Consider the following 25,613-nt stretch of genomic DNA (forward strand, 5'->3'; position numbering starts at 1 on the left):
GGACGTGATGCAACTGTGGTAAGTCAGATTAAACCTTCTTAATTTATCCCTTCAGGCTTTTTAAAGCCAATGAATTAAAAAAAAAGAAAAGGGAACCCAAACATACACTGCAGATCTTAAACTCTCGTATTGTCCATTCTGGGAGCACCGACTCAGACAGCATCTCGACAATCAGGTCTCCATAGTACAAGGAATCCTGGTCAAGGGGCCAGTAGTGATCACACTTCACCTGCAGGGAGATAGGAAAATATGGATTCAGTGTGGATGACCGCTGGAGCCAAGGTCCCCCTTCAGCACTGGCAGGAGGAGATTTCAGCATAAGGCCTCCTTTGCCTGACGATAAAGGAAGAAAGGCAGTACTGGGAGCAGTCAGACTCAGAGGGTTGCCACCTCCTGCCCTATCCAGGGGCAACAATCAGCCCTGGGCGGGGGCTGGGAAGTGGGACTTCCCATCTTAGACGTTTGTGATGGGGGGAATAGGAAGTTCTCCACTAATGTAGTCTTGTGTGCACCACAGTGTTCTCTACCGCAACCCTCTCTTGTCACCTAGGCAAAACAACAACAGTTTCTCATAGCTCTGCATGGACAAGAGCTAAGCGTCCAGCACCTGCTTTCCTGCCTCTTGCTGAGATGTGACAGTGCAGTCCTGCTCTGAGCTAGTCAGTCTGAGCTGTCTCTCATCACGGAGATAGCTGGCTGCCTTGGCTTCATCTGCTTTCCCCCTCTCTTCAGGAAAAAATGGTAAACTAAGAAAAAATACCACATGTGTGTCACCAAATCACACTGCTTGAGGTTGGCTGATCTTTTTACAGATCTAGTCCCAGTTTTACAGAGGTGCAGGATATGGTCGTACTTGGGCAGGTGGCTTGCTGAGACAACTAAATAACCTACATACACTTCCACTCAGCAAGGCTGTTAAGTGTGCAAACGATCTCTTCGCTTACTATATTAGGGCTTAATTGTCAACAAGAATGCCGTTTATTTAATGATGATTGTTTGCTCTCTGGAGCTTATATTTAAAGTAGTAAAGTAATACTTGATAAGCAGGTATTTTTTGCTCATATTTGTCCTTTTATGTGGAATAAGTTTCTTACAACAGCTGGAGAAAGAAACATAGTGCTTTATTTCTGTTAAAAAGCCCTTCACAGCTCGTGATGTGACGTTGGCAACAAAAATACTAGCATTTTAAACTACCTTGCTACTCATTGCAGTGCAAGAAAAAGAGGAAAAATAATTTTATAACAATCAACTATAAGCAGATGCTACTTTGATATTGTAAGTAGATGGGGCTGGAGATAGTCCTGCATGTTTCCACCCAACCTGATACAGATTTTCAAAAGGATTTGAGAATAGAAGGAACTTGGTCTGGATTTTCACTTGCAATGCATAGAGGCTTAAAAATAAAATACACTCAGGTGACTTCTTATTACTTTTCTGTGGGAGGAAGCACAGGAAACTAATTAAGAACACCTCCATTTTCTACTTTCTCTAAAATTCATGAAAAATATTTTCATGGTCCTTCATTTTCTGTATGGATCCATAAGTTTTAGGGAACTGTCATGGCTAACGAAATAGATAGGAAGTCTAGAGTCACTCAGTCATAATCTCCTAAATGTAAGAAAATTAGACCAGAAGGTATCATGAAGCGCATGTGATGGCTACCATTTTATCTGCTGATCTTGATTTGTTGCCACCTTTGTTTTCACACATCCCCACCCATTTTTCAAGTCTTCCCACTCATTTGAGTAGCACTTATGCAAGCAACGTCACTTGTCTTCCAGATGTCATGCCCTTTGTAGACGAGAAAGTGTTTCTTATTTTTCTTGCCCTTGTATGCTATGCATGCTTAAGGGAGCTATATTAGTACTAGTGAGCTAGACTAAACACCAGAAGCACTGAGGTCTGTTTCTAGCTCTAGCTGTGACATGGTGATGGTCACTGCATCCTCCCTTCACAGCCTTAATCCATCCTGTCTTTAGATTATAGCTCTTGCCTCTTACTGTATTTTGTTGTCTCCTTGACTGGGGCCTTTGGTGTTGTAGTGTGATGCAAATAATAAGCATAAACATTTACTAAATGTTAAAACAATCATTAATAATGAGGTAGAGTCACTGCTTACCCGGCCCTTCTCGACACACTGGGTTACCATGACGATATTGTGAACGTTTTGTTCCCATGCCATCTTCCAGAACTCATCTTTGGTGCCAGGCAAAGGGCCCTGAGTTGCTATGTATTCCCTGCGGAAATTATTGCCCTGCAAATACAGGGAACTCTGTTAGTTTCTATCAAGGCAGAAAAACAGATCTTCTAGCAATGAAATGAGCCATGGGGCTGCACCCAGGGCTCTGCAACGGCAGTGTCCTTGCTGGGACAATAGCTTTGAGAGCTAAAGGGCTGCCTTGGCCCTAGAAGCAGAAGGCTGGTGGGAGCAGAGAAAAAGAAGACACTGCATCAGTGTATCTAAATACTGTTCTTTCTGTGGCAGTCACAGCTTTTCATTGTCATACTATGTTCAGCACTGTCTCAAGCAATTTTGGAACTACTACGGTTTTTTGTTTTATTTTTACTCTTTAATAAATTAGCTGAATTCTGGCTTGAAATCTGAATTGCTGAGGCCACTGCTACTCTCAATCACAATTCTCTGGCAAAGGGCCTTATTGTAAACTCAGCCAGTTTCATCATCCTGCAAGGTGCAAGCACTGTCAGGATGAGCTACAGTTCCACAATGAGGATGCCACCTGCAGTGATAACTACAGCTATTGTGGACACTCTATAAAATCAGTGACCTTTGAAAATATGTCCTTGGCCAATTAAACCTGCTGTTTTATATAACTATAGCAGTCCAAGGAAGTGGCCTTAAATGCTGGCTAAATCACTCACAGTTAACTTAATGGCAGTCAGACACAGCCTTTCAGCACACCCACGAAATGAGTTCTCAGACTTTTAGCTAAAGTGAATAAATGAAGGAGGGGAGCCTTAAGCATCCAGCTGCATATTCAGTTTTAGATGAAGGACAAATTACCACTGGAGAAAGGGCAGTAAAATAACATCCTTGAGTCACTTACTGGTATGTAGCTTGCATTAATGTAGTCTGAGCAAGGGTCATCGTCCACATTGGAAAGCTTCACTCTTGATGTATCATCTAGGAAGACATTGATTACAAGAGACTTACGGTTAGGTCTTGATTTCCCCCATTTGTAGAAATGTATCTGTGAAAGGACTGGCAGGATTTTTATGGGGATTTTATATGCAGGACTAATTTAGAGGGGTAACTGTTTATATTTGCATTGCCTCTTTCATCCTGGAGTGCTGCGGAGTGCTCCAAACGCTCTGAGATGGAGGGGGTGAGACGGAAGCAGTGAATCCCGAAAAATTCCTCTGCTGAGTTGCACAGGACTTGTTACGGTAATGGAAGAGCCACAACAGCATCCTCCTTTGTTCCTGACAGCAGCATGCTGTACTGAAGGGCAGTGCCCAGCGCTGCCCTTGAAAGAGTGGCAGAGCTTCAGTGATGTGCCCAGCTGAGTGAGGAGGCCAGCTGTCTTCCCCAGGAGCAGCAGCATCTCCAGTACTACAGAGAGGTACAGAGCCCCCAAGCTACCAGGTCTCTGATTCGTGAGATAATGCCACGTAGGATCTGCATCAGAAGGACTTTCTTGTACGTCATGTGTCATGAGAAGAGGGAAGGCGCGTCGGGGGATGGACATGTGATGGGGAAGCTATGGCTGGCAAGAATACTGCACAGCTTTGAGCACGAGATCTGGATCAGGAGCACGTTCCCCAGCCCAGCCTGGCAGGCAGAAGGCAGATGCTGCGAGGCTGTGCTATGAGTGTATACAAGGCGCAGTGGCAGGGCAGCATGAGGAAGAGCCAGTCGTGTGGGATTTGTCCTCAACGCACAGGATGTGACAATTCCAGAAATGCCAAGTAAGGGAATGAAAGGGGCAACCTTTGATGACAGGTCTTACCCCAGGGCAGCAGCGCTAACCTCACACTCATGTTTTGCATATTGTAAGAACTGGGACTGTATATCTTGTAGAGATATACACTGCCATGCAGAAACTCTCTAGCTCTACACTGTGTAGTAGGTTTGCTGTGTCCTCTGAGGAAGAAACTGAGTCAATGTGTCTGTCAGAAAGTACTGAATGGAAGCTACCCCATATGTAAACAACTCTACTGTTATTTCTACTACCCTTGTTATCAGCACTGACTGAATGCCCATAATAGCTGCAGCTTTTTCTCTCTAGAGTGAACGTTAGCCATTACATCTCTAGCGTGAAATGAAATTACTGGTCTGCGTGAAGCCATTCAGGGCCATCCATCATCTGCCTCCAAGCACCAGGACCTGGGCTGGCAGAGGTATTTCATCTCTGACAGGAAGGAGGGAAGGGATTGGCTACATACTCTATTCCACTACTTTTGCTGAAAAATGTGAAAAATAACTCATGTGATGCAATATTACACAATCCAACCTAAAACTCACAGGGCAATATATTATTGTATCGATTTTTCCCTCTGTTCTCTGGCAGAAGTGCTATGTCACACGACTGGTTTCGACCCACATCTTTTAAGTCCTGCAAAAAAAAGTGGAAATAAAATGTGAGGTGAAAATAATTAAAGGATGTGACAGCACTGAGGGACACTACTTATCAGCTCTCAAAGGTCATGGACAGGGAATATTTTTTTTTACTCAGACTGAAACAGCTAATCACACTGGTTTAAGGCAAGCACGTGACTGGCAGGTGCTGTCCATGCTTTATCACATAGATATGCCAGGCAACTGAATGTTCCTGGCCTCAGTTAGGTAGATATCTAGCAGAGACTGCTAAACAGAAGATGCTCTGCCAGACGAAGAGCTGGTATCAGCATTAGGACAAGCAGAGCTCAGGTGAGACTCTCAAGCTTATTTTGATTTGTATGAATAGGACAAACAAATATAGGTCTTTCTAATGCATTAACCCATTGATTCAGCCAGCCCCCCACTTCATAAAGTGAGTCCTTTGTCTGCATTTTGTTCCTACCTCATACTCCTTGGACAGGAGGTAGTTGGAGTCTGCCTGGAGTTTGGTGAAGTATGCTTCAAACTGACTGACTTTGATTGGACTAGAATGTTCAACAGGAGGAAAAAAAAATCCAGTTACCACAGGATGAATCAAAGTCATAATTTATCCAACTGGCTATAAAGAAGGTATTTTAAGTAATTAAATATTTATCTTTACCTGGAAGTTTTACGGTTCCTAGAAATGTTTTCAAAAGAAAAAGAAACACTTCATCAGTGAGTGACCGAACGGACAGTTCATCCATGATGCCATGTTAAAATAGTGCTCTTAGAAACAAAACTTTTGATGTTACCCTTTTTGCCCCAAGTTCAGATGGACTGTGAGTGGCCTGTCCCCGCGAATGCTCAGCCTTGCTGTAGGTCTCTCATGGCCATTGCTGGAATAGGAGGAAAGGTATTTTCATTTCTGTTTTACCATTATGGCTTCAATATAGGTAACAGCTGCCAGTAACAAACCTTACATTAGTAAGCTGGAAAAAAAGGGAATTTAAAAAATCTATTTTGATTTGTGGCCCTGATAATGGGGATGCCATTCTTTGCCATGGCACAACTTTCTTGTATTTTAGTTTGGTGATAGTGATGCAAGTACAGGATCACTACCAGGCAATAAGAGTTTGTTCCTGCTCTCAAACATCCACAGCCCAGCCTGTCATTAAGGAAGGCATCCTGTGTTAAGATAGGCCCTAAGTCAGCTGACCCTCTACATGCAGGGTGGAAAAACATGTAGGTAGTGAGCTGTAGAAGGACTACAGCTTCCAGCACACCCATTCTGTAGATGAAGCCTCTAGCATATGCCCAGGTTCACAACCAGAGTAAATGGGAGCACCATAGCAGGTTTTGGGAAAGCCACGTGGAGTGGTCCTGATTCCATATGGTTAGCATTGTCTTTCTTCCTTTGACTGCCATCTCCTCCTTCAACATACCGCCCTTAGAAAGCCTTTTCTCCTCACGTATGATAAGGAAAACTACACCAGGTGCTTGCAGTCCTGCTGGGTACGTAACTCTTGAGAAATCACACTCTATCTGAAATCCTGTCTACACTAAAAAATTGCAATGAGATGTGCAAGGGAAACAACATGTTAAACTAATCTATGCATGCTCTATATGTCACTATGCACTGAGATGGTGCACAAAACTATACATGCAAAAGTAGACTTTATTCACTATTGCTACTGATTCATGTTTTTTCTTTTTCTTTTTCTTTTTTTTTTTTTTGATGGCACATAGAGGAATATACAGAATTTGACCAAAAGAGTCTAAGAGTAGCCTTGTTAAAGGGCAATTCCATTCTGGCTAAGAGCTAGGACTGGTCAGAAAATAGTTTTTGTTCTATGGGAAATTCTGACATTTGAAAAGGCAAATTCAAAATAAAACAAACTTAATTCTGTGTCAGAGGATGAGCTGAATTTCAGATTTTCAAACTTTCCCATGTAACACAAATGTTTAAAATTTTTTGTTTTGGAAGCCGCAAGGAATTTCTTATCAGTAATGTCATATCTCTTTCAGTCATTTAAAATGCTTTCACTGGATACGGCGTTTTTTCAGATTGGAGACATTATTTCACCACTTAAATATATTGAAAATTCATTATTTGAAATGCATCTATAGTGTAAAATACACAACTATAATCAACAGGAAGCTGAGAAGTAAAGTTTAAACTAATCTTTTTGACACTGAGGTAATTTCACATTTTAAGGTTTTTGAATGAAATGATAAAGTCTAAATGAATTGTTTCAAGAGTTTTCTGCCTAAAACGTAGATGAAAATCCGATGAAACATTTTAGTTTTGACAAAATGCCATTGAGTTTGGATGATGAATCAGTCTTTCAGAAATACTCAAACATTTCTACTGAAAAATAAAAGTTGTGGGGATCCTCTATGAGATAATTCTTGCTAACATCAGTGAGTATTTGACTCTTTTACCAAGATTATACAGATCTCCTAAAATGTAAGTAAGTCATTAGTTCTATATTCAATGCATACAGATGTTGGGGGACCTAGATTTCATCTGTCATTTTTCTAAAAATTATTCAGTGCATTCTTCCAATTTGCTTTAAATACTATATTGCTCAAATCACCATACAATTTGACCTGACTTCATAACAGAGACTGATAAAAGAACTCAACTTACCTAACTTTTTGCCGGCAGACAAACAAAGCAGTAACAGCCACTAACATCACAATGAGAAACAAGCCAGCACTCACACCTTCAATAACACCAAAGAGCGACTCTAGAAACAAAATAGTGCATTCATATGTTTTGAGGAAAAGATTTGACAGAATCAGGAGAACAGCAACTTTTGAGAAATACCTTATTATCACAGCTAAAGAGAATATAAAGAAATTTAAGGCATCTAAACAATTGGCTAAGGCAGGCCTTCATTTTCTACGCCTTTTTTTCCAAACCTCATGCAAAATCTTTTACTCCCAACCATAGTAAAAAAAGGCAGAGCCCCAATATCTGGGAGCTGGGTCCTGTTATATATTGAAACTTTATTGGTCATAACTTCACCGAACATTCGCCCTTTCTTCTGCTGCCAGCAACTCTATCAAGCAGTCCTCTGGATTTTCAAACTAAGATTGGATAAGCCATGGCTCCAACCTCATTTCAAAGTAGCTTTCAGGATACTGCATAATTATTTGTTTTTGTTCCACTCCCCAGAAATAGCTCTGGATGCCAGATGGCTTTCAGGTATAGTACACATTCAAACACTTGTTATTGTGACTGAAAAATAAGCCTGAAACTAACCTGACTCTGTAGTGATTGGTAAAGAGAAGAAGGTGTCTGCAAAGAGTGGTGTAGGGAGTTCCTTTGGGTCTTCACTGAAGAGCTGGGTGAAAGCTCGTATACTGATCCTAAAAAAATAGTACAGTTACAGTTAGAGGTCAGCAGATGTTCACAGCCAGTAGCAGAAAAATAAAGGTTAACCTAGGAACCCACTAGAGATAACTAATAACTTTCTACTGACCACAGACAGCTCTTTATGTAGGTGTCTGTCTTAAGTACCCACAGCTGGGTGCGGGGAATCCTGGCCAAGCCGGTAGGGATGGAGGCCTCAGGGGTGCCCTGGCAGAGGCAACAGAGGGGGATTTTGCTGCTGGCGCACACAGTCTGACCGTGTCCAAAGGCAGGGCCAGCAGAAGTGGCCACAGTGGTGGGAGGACTCAGGAAGGCTACTCAGTGGTGAGATGCTTCCTCTTCACATGGCCAGGCTTGGCAGTGCTAATGGAGAAATGTTACAGTCTACTTAGTTCCACTGGTAATTCCCAAACTGAAGTTTTGGGAAATGTGCCCTAATGAGCATGGTCTGTTGTAGGAGCTCCTCAGCTCCTCTTTCATACTTTAGTGAGTATGAAAGAAGCTGAGAACCATGATGGGCTCTGCCTGCCACCTGCCTTGTGTGCCTGTGGCTGCCTAGTGGGCGACTCGCAGACCTCTTGGGAAAGTATTTGCCTATTTAAGGAGTGTGACTGAGCTGCTCCACAGCTCATATTTGCAGTCTCACAGCCTGGGCAACTGGTGAGCCTGGTCATGGCAGTAGCCCTGTTCCATCCTCTACAGATAACTGAGGCCCAGCTCTCCAAAGAACAGGTGTGCAGGGGGACTAAAGAAACTGAGGAACAATGAACCAGCCTTGCTTTCTCCTGTTAAGTACTCTTCTGACTTAGCTGATGGTCTTAAATTTTTTCCAAAGAGAGATTTAGTAACTGTATGAAAACTCTCTAAAAAACTGAAGGAGATAAAGAAAGTTATTCACTGCATCGAGTTTTGTACATAATGAATTGTAACACTCCCAGGCTACTGAGGGAACAGTTTATATACAATCTGTGGAACTGGGGAGCAAGGATAAAACTTTTACGAATTGCACAGTGAAATGCAGAGAACATTGTACAACCCAGTTATTAATCTACAGAAGCTCAAGTGCATCAGGCCTCCAGATAGCACTGTGACTAATAATTGACAGAACACAATTATCACAATAAATCTAACCTATATGCAGTCCGAGGCTTTAGGGGCCCATCGCAGAACTTTTGCTGATCCGGATCACATTTTCCTCCCAGATTTTCCATTTCTGCTCCGAGCTTAATGTCAAAGCTTTTATAGTCACTGTCAGGGCTTTCGGCACATCTACTAGCAAAATAATTTGTCTGGTAGATGCGTATAGAGTCATTGTGTTTGTACTCCAGGTAGGAAGGTAATGGGTGCTGCTCGTCAGGCTTTGGTCCTTCACTACCTACATCATGTACAGAGAGGAAGAGATGGTTTACTTGCCACAACCATTAATGGGATACAGTATTATAGGATCAAGGTGTTGATAGACATATTAAACGTTATCCAACTTTCTAGCATTCCTTGGAGGGCTGCACAGGCTACCTTGTGAGTACAAAGCTGCAGTGGTTAGGGTACCTAGCTTCTAGTACCAACCTTGCTATTATTTTGGGGAGAAACTTCAGACAGATTTCCTCAATAGACCTCAGTTTTCCCATCTGCCAAGCAGAGAATTATATGTCTTACCTTTCTGTGGTAAAGATCTGTGAGTAGTATGGAGGACACACAATACATAAACTGTTAACCATAGCTTTATCAACTGTTAATGACCAGGTTAGTTTTACAGCATAATGATTGTAAAGTCCAAAGAAGAAAATGGGTACGCGTGATTCCCACAGCAGACATGAACCTGCACACAGGAAATCCTATATCTCAAGATGAACTTACCCTTGCATTCCAAAAGCTTCTAATATGCAGCTAATCCATCTCCTGTGCAAAATGATTACACTGCATAAACACTGTTCTCTTCGTGTAATGGGTCTCCACAAACTCAAAAATTTGCTTCACTGAGAATGATGCTTTAAGAACAGGGCTGGGTATTGCTCTAAATTATCAATGCTCTACACCTTGTTGACTTGTGGCAGGATTCTTTGAAATAAATTTTAGTTTTGAACACAGGCACAGCATCTCCCATTTGAACAAACATATCACATAACCATCTCTCTATCTGGAGACAGTTTTGTTTTGATGTAGCCTTGTCTGGGTAGAGACTGTAGCTGGCTGCAACTTTTCCAGATACAATGCTGGAATAGGTATGTACTGGCTGAGTTTAATGCTATAGCATCTCTCTGCGCTTTTGCTGGAAATCTCTGTGATCAGAATCCTGGCTCCTACCACCTGCTATTTCATAAAGCAAGTAAAAAAATCCCAAACTAACAAGTCTAGTGTGTGCAGAGGAAAACTGCAACAAGAAATGACAGGAGCCCCTTGAAAACAAACTCATGATATAGGCCAAAGATTCAGGTAGACAAAAGCATGGCACCAAGTAGTCCCTGTCTCAAAGGCTGTTGCAATCTGCACACACATGACAGACAGTGCAGGCAGTGGAAATATCATCTCTGCTTTTTTAGCTAGGGGCTGATGGACAGAGAGATTAAGAAACTTGCTCAGGGGTCAAAAAATATGTCCTGGCATGTCAGGAAATAAACCCACTTCTAAAAACAGCATATTAATTGCTGAGACATCCATCTGCTTTGTCATATATAGGTCAGCTGCAGAAAAGGAGGTTCACATGCATGCTACAAGGATAATTTCTGCTCCATTTTACAGTGCTGCACACAAAGTCATTTTCCTCAGTAAGCAAACAACACCTGGATCATGCTACCTCTGCCTTCTTAGTAAGGCTTAATGGAGTGCTCTAAGAGCAAGAAAGATAGACTCAAATATGTTATTACCTAACATCCAAACTACCTTTTGAGATCCATGCATAGCAAGGCGGTTTATTCTGTGTGCACTGCCAATGGCATCCAGCATGAGTCTCCTGCTGTGGAAGCTTCCCAGACTTACATGTGAGCGTATGTATCCCAGAGCACAGAATGCAACTCTGCAGCTCCTGCTGACCCTTTAAGCAGAAGACTGAGTGCACAAGTCCCCAGGCTGAGGGGTAGGTATAGATCCAAAACCTCTGATGAAACCCAGCCACTAGATGAGAAGGTTTTTTTGCTGTGTACTGATGCGGTGTGCCTCCCTGCGTAACTCATACAGGTTATGTACAGAAAGAGTGCTATTAAATCATGAAACTTACCATCAGCCTCTCTGACAACTACAGTAAAGTACTTCACAGCTCCATTGGTATCGCTAAACCAGCTGCAGTTAAAAGTAAAGTTGATGGAGGATTTGGTAATCAGCACATCTTTTTTGTTCACTCGGATGTCTGGAGGTGGCTGAGGGGGACCTGAAGAATTAAAAAAAGAAACCCTAAGAGCATTAAATATGTATTTGTTGTGAGACTGAACTAGTTAGTAATGAAAATGCAGCTTGTAATACAGCTCTGCTCTGTTCTCTTTGTAATCATGGAAGTCTTCACCTCCCACAGGGAAACTGCCAAAGGATGAAACAAGCCAGCAGTGAGTTAGCCATAATAACCATGGCAGCTCCTCAGTAGAAATTCCTAGAGAAGCCCATACGGAAATGCATTAAAGTCTCATTAAATCTATGAAATCAGAAATTGTAGCTGCTAAAAATGACATTTGTTCACAGGTTCAAGCCAGGTATTTGGAGGCCAATTAGCACACTCACTGCAGAAAGTTATTAAAGCATCTAGATTTCTGCTTCCCTTCCCAGAGGAACAGCACTGATTCAGTCAGACACAGCACTCAACTACAGAGTACCACGTCACGGACTGACTGCAGAATTTCCATTGGAAATGTTCTTTGTATGATGAAAAGCTACACCTCAAACAATGGCAAGGCAGAACTAAACTGGAAAGCAAAGTATCTAGGGACAAGCCTTCACAGGAATAATGCAGTAAAAGGTGGTGATTTTAAGGGCCTATGTTGCTAAACCTTTTAAAAATCTGTATTACTGAATCTATATAGCATGTATGGAAAACATATCTAACACGTAAGCAGGGAGCTGAACTTCAAAAAATTTCAGATTGAAAAAGAATCAATAATTCACATGTTTATATGATGCTTAGCTAAATCTCTTAGATCTACAAAGCCAGGCTGCAATTTTTTAGGAAGAGCTGTGTTCCCTTGAGGTAGGGCTTCCAGTGTTAACCAGAGCCTGGGAGGGCAGCAGTGGTCAGAACAAACGTGGAATAGCTAACCTTCAGATAGGACTTGGTCTCGCTTTTGTGACATGAGTAGTTACTTCTTACTAAATCTGAATTTGTAGCATCTTTTGTGGTAGAGGAAGGAGACAACATGGTTGCAATTAACAGGCAATTAATGGGGGAGGGGAGAAGGTGGGCTGTTGTCTGAACTCTGTAGCTTAGCTCACTAGCTCCCAAACCAAACGTAATTTATATGATCTAGCATATCACAAAAATGTGGCTTTTAATAAGCAGCCACAGAGGCATCACTGAATAGACCTTCTGGCCTTCCTGTGCTTTATGAATTCAACCCTGGAGCTGTTCAGGCCCCTGCACTGTGCTATGCCACCGAATCCAGAGGCGCTGTGCAAGCTGGAGCTGCTCTAGGGCCAACAATTGCAGGCAGTCAGCTGGGGAGAAGTCGATGCCTCGCAACACAGCGGTATTGGCGTATGCTGTCACCACCCTCCACCCTGCACAAGTGGAAGAAGCATATCAACAGCCCAAGGGTGGAGAAAGTGCAGAAGCAGTTTCAAAGCACATGCTTCCAAACTCCATAATCCTCTCCCAGCAATATATCTTCCAGGTGACTTGGTAAGGTAGCATCTTGAAGGAAAGGACAGAGAGCCCAAAGAGGCCCCAATGCCACAGTCCAAAATCCTTATTGAGGACTCTGTGTTCTTCCTTGTGCTGAGGATGGCTACTCAGTGTGAGGGGAAACAGATACGGAAAAGGGGCCAAGCAGCAATAATGAGGAGAAGTAAAGCTGTGTGATAAAGATGACATCTTTGGTGCTGCACATCATGAGTGACAGGATAGTTTTAATGTTTCACTGGCTATATTTAGTGGATGAGCCAAATAAGCAGGTTTTCAATGTAATAAGAGGCAATATAGTTAAAATCCTGCATGGTCTCTCACAAGAGGGGCCAAAGGAGAAGCTCTCCCTATTTAGGCCACATACTGGCAATTGCAGAGTTCAGAACCTCTTTTGCTGTTTACCCAACACAAGCGATTGTTTATTGCTGTTCACCGCTTCCTGCTACAGTGACTCTGTGTTCCACTTACGGTCAATCATTGTGATGGTGCTGTCCTCAACTACTTCACTCGTCATGTCTGCAGAATGCACCTTGATGGACACCAGGTATCGTTTGTGGGGTACGAGGGTCATGATATTAAGTAGAGATTTGTCTTTTTCTATCCTTTTGGAAAATTCCACTTCGTGAGTGTCCATTTTTTTGCATTCAACACTATATCCATCAAAGTCAGAATCAGGAGGAGTCCAAGAACATGCGATGGCAGTAGAGGTCTGGGGCCGACAATGAAGACTTTGTATCTTGTCTGGTTCTAGAGAAATGTTGAAAAGTTGAAGCTCAGTGGGAAAGGGGACAGGCATTTCATACTCTCTGCTCATCCTATGAGCTCAGACATCATCCCTAGACTCCACAGTAACAATTTGACTACAGCAGGAGGCCGGGAGCCAGAATTCCCACCTCTCCTACAAATGTGTGCTGTCTGCCTGGCTTCAGGCAAGGTGGTCTCACTCATTCTAGCCCTCTGAAATTGGAGCTAGTCATGACAAGCTCATCATGCTTCTGAAGCTTCAGTAATTAATTGTAAAAAGAAGCTGACAAAAAACACTCCCTGAACTCTTACCAAGAACAGCAACATTGGAAAGCAATGCATTTCTAGAACTCTGTTACAACTTATTCGGAGGCTACATCTGGTTAACAGTATCAGTCAGTACTGATGCCACATTGTCACCTCATGACAGATTTGATTTGCTGGGTAGGATGTGGTGTATCCATATTACTAAAGCATATCACAGAGGTATTCTTTGTCTATGTAATATTGGAACATCATTTACAACATGTGACATATAACAAGGATGGGATTTCACCTTCAGATGGCAGACAACTACATTTTAGTGTGGTTTTACATACAGGTTAAAAAAAGTAGCTAGGCTCTCATTTTAATTTTAATATGCTGAATCAAGTCTGATGACCTATTCAGTTTACTAAACACTGGAGTCAATCTGGAGCTGAAGCCCACCCCATGAAAGTTCTCCAAAGACCAGTTATTTTTATAATTCCATGTCACCTTTTCATCAGCCTGCTACTGAGGCTGACAAAGCTAGAGATGATGAGGATCCACAAGCACTGACTGTCAGAAACACACAGCAATGAAAGTCTGATTTCACAGTTTCAAATCTAGACCAGTAGGGTTTCATTCATCCTTCCTCTCTGATTGTTCAAAAACATTTTGATAATTTCAGTATCCTACTGTCCCTAATATCAAAGAACTTTGGATCTTCAGGCTTGTTTTATCCCTGAAACTGATTGATTCAAACACTGCAGCCAAACAGCCCCGCTCTGGATCTGAAGTTTGCATTATCTATTTCCATTTCTAATCTTTAAACAGTGGATCTTGAACAAAGCAAGGGCTCATTTTAGAATCCAGTTGAATTCTTTGCCAGTTATTCATGAATTTATTCATGGAAATTACTGACTGTGAGTGGCATTGGTAAGATTTGCAGCTTTGCATCTTCCGTGGAGTTTTAAGGTGCAATGGAAAGCATTACTTACTTGTTCTCACACTTGCAGACAGTGACTGACTGTATGTCTTCCAGCTGTCACCACTGACAGTTCTGACACTGAACTCATAGAGTCTTCCTGGTCGCAAGCCATTCATGATGCGTACTTTTGATTTGCTGCTGCTGTAGGGATTGAATACTGTGAGGGGATCTTTTGGGAGCCACTGCAACTCAAAATCATCGTAGTCTGTCCAGTCTGGGGGACCCAGCCAAGTGATTGATAAAGAAGTGTTTGCAACATCAGTAAACGACACAGTGTTAGGAGGGCTGGGTGCTACACAGAAAGAAAAAAAAAAAAAAAGAACGGAAAGTTTCTTATGAAATTTTTACACAAGCTAAATGAAATGAATCAACTTATTTTCATGCACCGCAAAGTGGTTTACATTATCCCACGTACATAACCAGTTACTATAGCTTAGCTGAAGGGTGGTAACTTCCACAGCCATTACTTATACTCGAGCCTTCATAAGCGAAACAGTGCTTCGGTGGGATATTCTTTATCTTCTATGCCTTTAGTGACTCTTATAATAAATACAATTTAGAATAAGTCTGTTGCATAGCTGTGAACTGACATTAATTCTGCCAGATGGGACTAAACTAAAAACTCAAAGCTTTTGTGTCCTTTACCTGTTCTTCCTTCAGCATTTGCTGTATTGGTCAGGTCACCACTGTGAGTCACCACAACCAGGGTGTATTTTCTGCCAGGAACAAGCTCCTGGAAATGCCACTCTTTCAGGTCTTTCCTATGCCATGTTTCTTTCTGTGTCCCATTTGGGTTATAAAGATTCAGCTCGTAGAAGTCGACATCTCCTGCTGCTGGATCCCAGGTGAACCACAGACTGTCTGTCATATTTCTGTTGGATGCCTTGAGACCAACAACTGGGGCTGGTACTGAAAGAAAGGGGATAGATATTACTTTATGTAGAACATCCTTAGGGTGAGGAGGAGCAATGAGGTCAAGCAAACCTTATGTTTATCTCATAATGGCAACCATGTAATATTCTAGACAGACACCGCAGCTGGTGAAAAAGCCATCAGAAAGTACATTTACATTTCAATAGTTTTGATTCTTAATCTGAACTGCCATTGTCCCAAAAAAGAAGTTGAAATGTTGATAATGGATAGTTTTGTAAATGCTAAGCAGCTTTTTCCCACTCAGTTCCTGGAAACATCCAGTCCTGAGGTGACTGAAGAAAGTGTACCGCCATCCGGAGACAGTGGTACACAGTGGGTTACTATACAGTGGCCTCAGAGGATAAAGGGTTGCACAGAGTGTCAGAGATGCTTAGGGAACTCTGCTTCCCACGTGTGGCTGAATAAATACAGAGGAGCAGCCAGAGCTCACCACAGGAAAAAAAGTGTTACTTCACTACCCCATTAATCCTATTTGCTTTGCCTTTTTGTCTCATATGCTCATAGACTAACACTGCTAATAGGATGGGAGACAGCCATTTTCCTTTAAGGCTTACACAGCGTACGTTGGTATGCTCTTCCCCTGATCTGAGCACCTGAGGACTTTGCTAAAAGGCAGATAATAAACTTCTCTGCTTCATTTTCCCCCTTGTAACTACATCATTCAGGATTTACCTTCTCCTTCATTTAATGCTTTTCATGTAAAAAGAGCCAATTTTGATACTTCTAACAGTCGTTCTAATCTAGCATGAACATCTGACTCGGACTAGCTCACTGGTATCTCCCATGAACATCACACTGGAGATAGATGTTCTTGCCTGTTCTTCCAAAGACAGATGACTCGTTCGTGAGGTCTCCACTGTGGGTAACAATCACCATTCGATACATCCTGCCTTGCCGCAGGTTCTGGAACGAACATTGCTGCAGGTGCTGTTCGCCTGAAATCCTGTCATGAAGGGATTTGTCTGGGTTGTATAGGAAGATGTCATACGAATCAAGCTCGCCCTGTGAGGTGGTCCAGCTGAAGGACAGTTGGCCAGTGGTGCTCTCTGTGACCTTCAGATTTGTGACAGCTGCTGGAACTGGAAAGAAGGATAAACACAAGAGTAAATATCACTAGGCACTAAGCTGAATCTTTACTAAAGCAAGAACTCATTATCGGAATACATTTCTATTAAGCCGCAAGCAGCTAAGTAATGGCAACGGCAACTTTCAGAAGCAAGAGAAAAGCATTTATGGAGGTGCCACTGAGTCTCTTCAAGATGTTTGTATTTCCCAATAGGCCCAGTTCTGCAGTCTGTGCTCACACAGAACTCTCCATTAACTTCTACAAGAAGTTTGGCTTGAGTAAAGACTGCAAGACTTAGATCAAAGCTTAGACCTGTATATTCATGTCAAATCCTGGGCTAAGAGCCTTTAGACTGTGTAAATTAAAAGCTTGATAACAATAAAGAATTCAGGTGGTTCCATAATGGACAGACTGAGGGAAGCACTCAGCACTTTGGTTTAATGTCTTTGTTATAAACTATGACCACATTATTGTGCTAAGTATTTGCACTTTCATATATCAAGCACGTATCAGGAAAAAGGATGCATAAATATCTGGAATCTGCTCTTACTGGAAGCTTTCCAGTAGCAAGATATACAGATGATTCATGCATTTAATGATATCTGACTGAGGAAAATATAAATAAACGGAGATGTTCTAATTACCTGTTCGACCAACAGTTTCTGCTCGTTTACTGAAGAGCCCGCCACTGACTGTCAAAACTTGTATTTTATACTTCTTGCCAGCTAATAAATCTTCAAATTTGTGCTGTTTGGCAGTAGCTGGCTCTGATTTGTTGCTCAGGAGGACTCCTTGCTCATTCAAGAGCAGAATGTCATATCTTTCAGCTACACCAGGAGCTTTCTGCCACGTTACTAACAAGGAATGACTGCTGTAAGCATGATCGGCAAACAATTCCTGGACAGAGGCAGGAACTGGAAGCAATAATTAAAGACAGGACATTACCCGGTGAAACATGGACCACTCAAAACACAATTATGAGTACAGTAATTAACTGAGGATCTCTTTATAAATATTTATGTGCATTTGTGGGAATAGGGATGTCTGCGCATGTGTTTGCATGTGCAAATAATTCCTATACATAAAATACAGTCAGATGAAGTTACAGAGTATCACGGACAGCAGAAGTGGAAACGGAGAGGCAAGAGATATATTTAAATTACCATGAAAAGAAGGAGCTAGATAGAAAGTGGGATGAATTGGCAAACATATTAAAAAAGGCATATGAAAAGAACTGGAAAATAAAAAAGTTACAAATTAGTGCAAAATACGAGTAAATAGAACAGAATAGACAATGTGACCTAGAAGGTGCTGCACAAAAGTCAACACCACAGCAAACAAATGCCAGGTAAAAAAGAGAGGGGAAGGACTGAAAACAAACTGTAGCACTGTGTATGTGTTACACACATATATGTTGATACACAGTATTTTGGGGCGTTTCATAAGAAGCTTTGAATATGCAATGGGCTCTGCTGGCATGCAGTATTTGACCGCATGGACTCCTGTAGATCTGTGTGTCAGATGGATACAGGCCAGGGCTGGGTAGGCCTGGATTGCATTAATCCCACAAAGGCACACTTTGGTCCGGAGAACTGAATCCTGCACACATTTACCAAGGTAAAGCTCCTCATGTGACAAGTCTCACTAGTACCAATGGAGCCATACTTAAGCATTTACAAGAGTGAGGACCCATGCTCTTTGTGATAAAAAAAAAAAAAAAAAAAGCACATCTTCTCATAGGTCTGGGTCTCCCTACACCCACTGGTAGGTTACATAAACAGGCAGCGTGTAACTTATTAAATAAAGACTCTGGTTCTGGGAAGTCATAACGCAACTTGTTCCTTGTCTCAAAAGAAACGTACTTGTTCTCCCAAAAGCTGCTAAGCTGTTGTGCAGGGTGCCACTGTTAGATTGCACCACCACCCGGTACTGCTCCCCAGCTTCCAGCTTGTGAAACATGAGCTCAGAGACATGCTTGGAGACACTCTGGGAATCAAGCTGATGGTTTTGCTGAAATATAGTCACTGTGTAGGAATCGACGTCTCCACCTCCAGGAGTCCAGCTCACTTTCAGGCTGTTTGTCATGCCATTGTGTGAAACGTGAATGTTTCTGACTGCACTTGGAACTGGAAGGAAAAGGAACACAAAGGCACCTGCTCACAAATTTCCTGTTTGATTCAAACTTTTTAATTCCTACTGTTTTTTTATGGCTAAAGCAAATGATTCAAAGGACGAAGAGCATTTGCAGGTATACATAATTTCACTCGTATGGGTAAACACAATAACACTGCAGACATTTTTGCAGGATTGTGCCATTTTAGAAAAGCAATTCCATGCCTTTACAGGAACAACAGCAAAAAAATGTAAGTTACAGGAAGATATAAACCTTTTTCTTTATCTGGATAACCTCTCTCTTCCTCATACGATGTTTTAGAAACATCTCAGAAAATCTAAGGTTTTTTCTGCACAGTTAGTTAGCCATTTTGCACTTACAATCTAGCCTATTCATTTAAAGTGGGCAAACAGAGGAAGAAAATAACTTAAGCGATTTAGCCAGAGATCCTAAGTAAACAACTGGCATGCATGCCAATAACAGAAACCTGAACATTGGCATCTCAATACCCTTTCCACGTAACAAATCAGATTATCTGCCAACAATCAAATAGTGGTGACTCTGACATTTGTTTATTAAGGGAAGATCAAGTTAGCTGAAGTACTAGTATGGTTTTCAATGAGATCTGCTGTTTTTGTGCCAGGGTTACAGCAGCTCAAATAAGAACACAGTTCAGCCCTGATTTTCTGCTCCTCATTCTTTCCTCTAGAAAAGCTTCAACGCATGCTTTAAATACCATGTTATTTCTTACCTGTTAGGCCTTCTATGAAAGTAGCACGCTGCGCATCTCCACTGATTGTCAAGACAAGAATTTTGTATAGACGTCCTGGAGTCAGAGCTGTGAACTTATACTTCTCAATGGTATTTCCAAGGAAAATGGGTGGGAAGATCTTCATATCATTGAAGAGCAGCTGAATCTCATATTTATCAACGTCCCCTTCAGCCTTTAACCAAGTTACCTGCAGATCCTCTGTGCTCCTGTTACTAAGAGTCAGTTCCTTTACTGACTCTGGCACTGAGGAGGAGGAAAGATGGGAAATTTCTCAGTACTTATTACCATTATGCAGATCACAGCCAAAAAATAACAGCTCTGAGACCGTGCTCCTGAGCTAAAACTTTGCATTCAGTTCCTCAGGAAAGGCAATAGATTGCACTTAATTGTAAAGGTGGCTTTTTTGTTGTTTGTACCATACCTAATACTGGAAGGCCCTATTCCAGGACAGGGAGTCCACAAACTATCAGTGTAAAAATAATAAACAAATAATAACGGAGCCTGCAGGGAGCTTGCAAAGCCAACAAAAACAGGGTAGGGTCTATCTGTACAGTGAAAACGGTGCAAAGAGACCTGAGCTAGCAGAGACCTGGGACAAGCCGTCTGTGTTATGCAGCACCACACTACACAGTTTCCAACTCCTGCCAGATGCAGGTCAGCTGTTTTTGCCCAGCACTGCATCTGTGTTAATAAACTCAGTTTCTTAGCATGGCTCATTAGCTTGAATGTAATGCTAGGTCAAGACAGGCAGACGGCATGCAGATCCCTGCTGGCTCACACCCAGTCATCCTACAGCTCCTGCCCTGTGCTCTCCAACAGCTCCAGTTCCTAGAGCAAAGTGAATTCTTTGGGTAGAGTGAGGTCTAGTTTGTCTCCTCCCTATATGCATCCACAACCAGAAAAAAAAGTCTTGTACGTTTTGGCCTAGCTCAAGCACAAATAATAGGCTGATGTGGAAATCTGCACAACTCTGGCTTTCAGTCTTCCAAGCCTTCAGACTTAAGAGTTCCAAGTTCGTAACACAGGTCTCTCTTTTCACTTTCTACCTTTCGTTAACTTAAATATCAGTCACAAACTAAGTACTGCTTTCCATTTTTAGAATGACAGCCATTTGAACAGTCACACTCTCGGCGTTCAATGTTAAAATAACACAAGATTTTTGAGCCCAGGTATGGTAAACAGAAAAATATGCTCTCTACCTAGAGTGCCTCAGGATGTTTCTAGGGTATTTACTTACTTGTTCTGCCGTAGACCCTCGCACTAGTTTCATATTTCCCACTCCTAGTGCTGACAGTGACACTGTACTGCCTCCCTGGGACCAGATTAGTGAACACACATTCATTTTCGTCCTTAGGGACACTTTTTGTTTGGATGAAGTCATTGTTGTTCTTGATGATCACTTCATAATTATCAAAATCTCCAGAGGCGTGTAACCACGACACCTTTAAGTAGTCACTTCTTGCGGAATTGCTGACAGTAAGTCCCTGAACACTTGAAGGGACTGAAAGGAAAAACACAATTAAAGATTCAGAAATCAATAACTTACAGAAGTAACAGGAATTGCTGTAGGGCATTGTACTTGTGGTCCTTACCAGATATTTCTGAGGAAGCTGCAAAAAGCCCCCAACACGGATTTAAGCAATAGCCTCCCCTCTAAAATAGTAACTTTACAGTTTCCATTAGAGACTGGTTTATGTCATATAACACAACCATCTCCTGGATTTTCTCTTATATCGGAAGGAGTCTAGAAATGCACAGTCTTGATATTCTTTGTCATTTTAAAGCCCATTATCATGTTTTTTTTTTTTATTTTGCTAGTTTACCAAGCGTAAAGTCTCAATCTTTTCAATCGTGCAGGAAGTTTCTGAAAGCTTTTCCTCATTACTGCCACCCTTCTCTGAAATGTCTCTATTCCTGCTATTGTCTCCTTGAATCCAGCATGACCAAAAGCAAAAGACATGGGTGTTACTCATTTATATGGCAGCTTACTACTTTCAGTAGCTAGTTCCTCTTCCATTCTTTCAGTGTCTGAATAACTTTTTGGGGGGGGATGTTCTGCAGGATACATGTGAGGGGCCAGAGGGGCTAAGAGCAGGAAAACGCATTTGAGTCAAAATGGACATCTGCTTTCTACTCAGTCAGAGGGATTCACACACTTCTATTAGGTTTTTCTCTTTCACAAAACAAAAAAATCCTTACACTCTTGTTAATTTTAGGCTCAAAAGCTTTGCTGAGGTGCGCAAGCTATTTTCTTTGGGCAGGCCAACAGACTTATTGTCTTTAGTCCCAGTGCTTTTCTTTATGACACTGTGACACTTCAGCTTTGTGAGGCCTTGCCACTGAGATTTTGCTATCAGCTTCAATGGAGAAGGATCAGGACAGCTGACTTTTATTCATGCTAAGGTCATTTAGTATGACATAAAGCAGCAGTAGGGGCATAAGAATAAGACCAAGTTTGTAAGGCTGTAGTTTTCAACCTCCAGTCTCCCATCCCAGTTTTGACTAGATATTCACCAACTGTTGGTAACAGCTGGCCAAAGGGGTTATGGTTATGGGGTCCACTCGGAAGCTCTCTTTACCTGTTCGTTCCTGGCTGAAGGAATAATTCTCATACTTGCCGCTCTTCGTGGTTATCATCACATTGTAAAGCGTCCCAGGAGTAAGGCTGCTGAAGGAGCATTCACTGAAGGATTTGGAAATGGTGAGAGTCTGAATAATCTGGCCATCGTGAGAGAGTGTTACCAAATAACTGTCTACGTCTCCAGAAGCCGGCAGCCAAGAAACACTGAGGTAGTCACTGCGACCTGAGTTATTTACTGTTACTCCAGTCACGCTGGAAGGAACTGTGCAACAAAGAGGAAAAACCAGAAGAGCTTTTACTAGCCAAATCCTATTGTGGTGAGAATGCCTGGAATGCGACCCTGCAAAATAAACAGGCCTCCACTCGGACAACTCGGAAGCTCTGCACTGACTCCCACGGAGCAGCAGTCACCTGCTTTTTTTGAGTACAGTGAGGGAAGCTGTTGTCTTTGGTGGCACGATCCCAGCACTTCTAAAATCCCAGAAGATGAGCCGTCCTCGCAACTTGCCATTCATCACTGATAGTAATAACCGCAGGTGCTTGTATGGAGCTGAGGCCCACGCTAGGATGTATTCCATTTACAATGAATTCTCTGACGCCTAGTGGCCAAAACAGGAATGCAATTTGTTTTTCAAGCCAACAAGGCGAGCTTGCTGGCTGCACATGGCCAGAGCTGCCATCAGTCTGTCTCAGGTACAAGACTATCAGGGGTATTACAGCGTGAGACGATAATTATAATGAATTATAATGAACTGCCACATTTTCACTGGACTCTGATGTCCTAAACTGACTTACCTCAGTAGAGGAGCTGGCCATCAACTGTCAGAGTCAATAATATTTGAAGATTTTACAAAATATTTCTATGTATTTTAAGCCTTTTAGTGTTATTCTTCCCCAATTAGTTTTCACTTTTCTTTTAATTGGAAAATAATTGTTTTCAAGGAGAATGTTAGAGGAAAATGCAGAATGCCTGGCTTTTGCCAAATTCACATAAAAAGTAAAAGTTTGTCAATTTTCCCCTGTATCTCAAAATCCAGAAGACTTACATTTCACGGCTCATGAAACTTTCAGAATTTAAGGCAATAGTAAATACTATGCTATACAGGTTATGAGGGCCTCATAAGGAATAATTTTTCCTTATGAACACTATTTAACGTTCAGCAGGAGTAAAAGAATGAGTCATGAGAGACTGAGACCCAAATTCATTCCACCACCTTGAGGCAACCAATTTGCACGCTTAAGTGAGGAGTAATTACCTTACACCCCACATTGCCATCTAGTCAATTAAATAAGAAAGGTCCTTCCAAGGAGTGATCCGCTCACTTCAGCCGTATGTCAATCTCAGTGCATTTTTTTGTCTTGGCAACATAGTGATCAGGTTTCTGCTGTAGATGAGCAGTTAGCTCCCTTATGTTACTTAACATGAATCTGGACCCATTACGTGCCTGAGGTCACACAGGAGGTGTATGGCTGAAACCCCTGTATTTCTGAACTCTCAGCCCAGTGGCTTAACTGCAAGACCATTCTCTTTAATGAATTCAGCTTCTACGAGTATACAAAAGATGTGCTGGAGCATTTCTTGCTTACCTGTCCTCTCCTCTGCAATTGTTTGCCTGGAAGATATCCCCCCACTGATAGTGGTAACAACCACCGAATAGAGTCCTCCAGGTTTCAGGGGATGGAAGTGGTATCTGTTAGTTTCACTGGGAACTGTCTCATTTTTAATGACAATGTTCTCATGAATCAATAGTACTTGGTACGAATCTACATCTCCCAGCGCTCTTGTCCAGTTGGTAAACAAGCTGTTGGTTGATCCTTGACTTTCCACGATCAGACCAGTCACTTGGGCTGGCACTGCAATGCAAAATGTCATGCTGTTACTGAGGAGAAGCAAAATAAAACACAACAAAATCCCCCAAATAACCCGAGTTTAGTCACACGGAGGAAGTGCATCAAAAGAACATTACAATTTACAGCCAGACTCAACAGGACTAAAAATAATCTAACTGTGGACTACTTCCTGTCTGATGGGATGTGGACTATGGGAAACTATCTACAGCACAGAAAGATCTTTTGGGCTTCAGCATAGCTTTTCTTGGTTAGACCAAAATGATTCAAGATTGGAGAACTGGAAGAGACTGAATTTTATAAATGCCATTAAACAAAAGCAAACAACTTAGGAAATCACTTGTTTTTGTGATGACTACTTTATATACAGACTGGTTCTTTCATTCTCCTTTTCCTCTCCTATTGTCCAGCTCTCATTCCTATTAAATTGAGAATCAGTTCCATGAATATCTCAGACGTAGTCATCTGTACCTCAGAGAAGCTTCAGGTTCTTTCATTTTTGTGGTAACTGAGATGGATGTCTTTGGTTTCACTTTTTATTTTTACATCAGAAGATTGTCAGGATACTACCTTTTCTATCATCAAAAGATGAAATAATTGTTTAACAACAATAGCACTTATCGAAGTAGGAGCTGGTGAACTTAGCCAGACCAAAAAGAAGAAAAAAGGAACAGAATATTTAGCACAAATTTTCCCAAAGTTCTTTTGTCTTTTTTTTTTTTTAACTTGACAATATCTGGTCAGAGCAAGGCAATACAGTTACTTCTTCCTAAGTATATATCCACCTACATGACAAAGCACATCTGAAATTAAAAAAAAGCCCTTTAACTGTGGGATGCATTTAAGACCTATTTCTGTCACATTTAGAACAGTATTTTGCAAGCAGAGTAGGTTTTTCTATTGAGAAGACCCAGAGGTCTGGCATGGTTATTATGACCTATGCTCCAAATTCATAGGTGTTCATTAATCACCACTTCAAGCGTAATGCTGACACGTTATCCCTACCTGATTTGCTTTATAGCGTTGATTCATATTAGTGAATTGGGACACAGTGACCTTTATGCCAGAATAGGCCTCCTGAAGGGGTGTAAGGAAGAAGGAAGTGACATCTCAGCTATCTAATCACCACGTATCAGAGAAACGAAAGTTTAAGTCCAACTTTTCAGGCCTTGGAAGGAGTTAAAACACTGTAGTAAGGGACACTATCAAGCCATAGGCATGATTAGATTCATGCACTAGCAGCTTATTTCTTCCTGTGCTGTGCCAGACCAGAGCTACGTTTTAGGACTGCTTGCATAGAAGAACGCACAAGCAGAGCAAAGGAACACACATGGTTTAAAACTTGCACATGTGCACAACATTAGTACCCTGCAGGGGGTGGGAATGGGACTTTCCTTGTGTCACAGTCCTCATCCTGAGTAACAGATACAGATTTTGGAATGAGAAGAACAGAAAGACTCAAAATACATTTTCAAGGTCACATATGTTTTGTGTCTGTCAACCTTGGAATGTTCCCTCTAAAGCAACATTTTCCTGTTCCTTTTTTTTTTTTTCCAGATGATGCATGCTTTGAATCAAGGAAGT

At 41.8% G+C, this 25,613-nt stretch overlaps 1 protein-coding gene across 4 annotated transcripts in view; it reads right to left on the reverse strand.

Moving 5' to 3' along the window:
* PTPRB (protein tyrosine phosphatase receptor type B) overlaps nucleotides 1-25,613 on the reverse strand; it is a 69,693-nt gene that overhangs the window by 11,199 nt on the left and 32,881 nt on the right. For all 4 annotated transcript variants that reach the window (XM_009669591.2, XM_068935600.1, XM_068935592.1 and 1 more), the window contains 21 exons: nucleotides 23,769-24,035; nucleotides 22,180-22,443; nucleotides 20,838-21,101; nucleotides 19,580-19,843; nucleotides 18,578-18,841; nucleotides 17,360-17,629; nucleotides 16,465-16,728; nucleotides 15,362-15,625; nucleotides 14,727-15,008; nucleotides 13,210-13,488; nucleotides 11,134-11,283; nucleotides 9,051-9,294; nucleotides 7,809-7,915; nucleotides 7,191-7,290; nucleotides 5,353-5,436; nucleotides 5,220-5,237; nucleotides 5,022-5,103; nucleotides 4,484-4,574; nucleotides 3,066-3,142; nucleotides 2,120-2,254; nucleotides 107-229 (listed from right to left, as the gene is read on the reverse strand). In XM_009669591.2, the coding sequence (XP_009667886.2) occupies nucleotides 107-229; nucleotides 2,120-2,254; nucleotides 3,066-3,142; nucleotides 4,484-4,574; nucleotides 5,022-5,103; nucleotides 5,220-5,237; nucleotides 5,353-5,436; nucleotides 7,191-7,290; nucleotides 7,809-7,915; nucleotides 9,051-9,294; nucleotides 11,134-11,283; nucleotides 13,210-13,488; nucleotides 14,727-15,008; nucleotides 15,362-15,625; nucleotides 16,465-16,728; nucleotides 17,360-17,629; nucleotides 18,578-18,841; nucleotides 19,580-19,843; nucleotides 20,838-21,101; nucleotides 22,180-22,443; nucleotides 23,769-24,035 (3,893 nt within the window). The remainder of the gene's footprint in view (nucleotides 1-106; nucleotides 230-2,119; nucleotides 2,255-3,065; nucleotides 3,143-4,483; nucleotides 4,575-5,021; nucleotides 5,104-5,219; nucleotides 5,238-5,352; nucleotides 5,437-7,190; nucleotides 7,291-7,808; nucleotides 7,916-9,050; nucleotides 9,295-11,133; nucleotides 11,284-13,209; nucleotides 13,489-14,726; nucleotides 15,009-15,361; nucleotides 15,626-16,464; nucleotides 16,729-17,359; nucleotides 17,630-18,577; nucleotides 18,842-19,579; nucleotides 19,844-20,837; nucleotides 21,102-22,179; nucleotides 22,444-23,768; nucleotides 24,036-25,613) is intronic.

The sequence above is a fragment of the Struthio camelus genome, chromosome 1 (genome assembly GCF_040807025.1).
Source record: "Struthio camelus isolate bStrCam1 chromosome 1, bStrCam1.hap1, whole genome shotgun sequence".
Classification (NCBI taxonomy): Eukaryota; Metazoa; Chordata; class Aves; order Struthioniformes; family Struthionidae; genus Struthio; species Struthio camelus.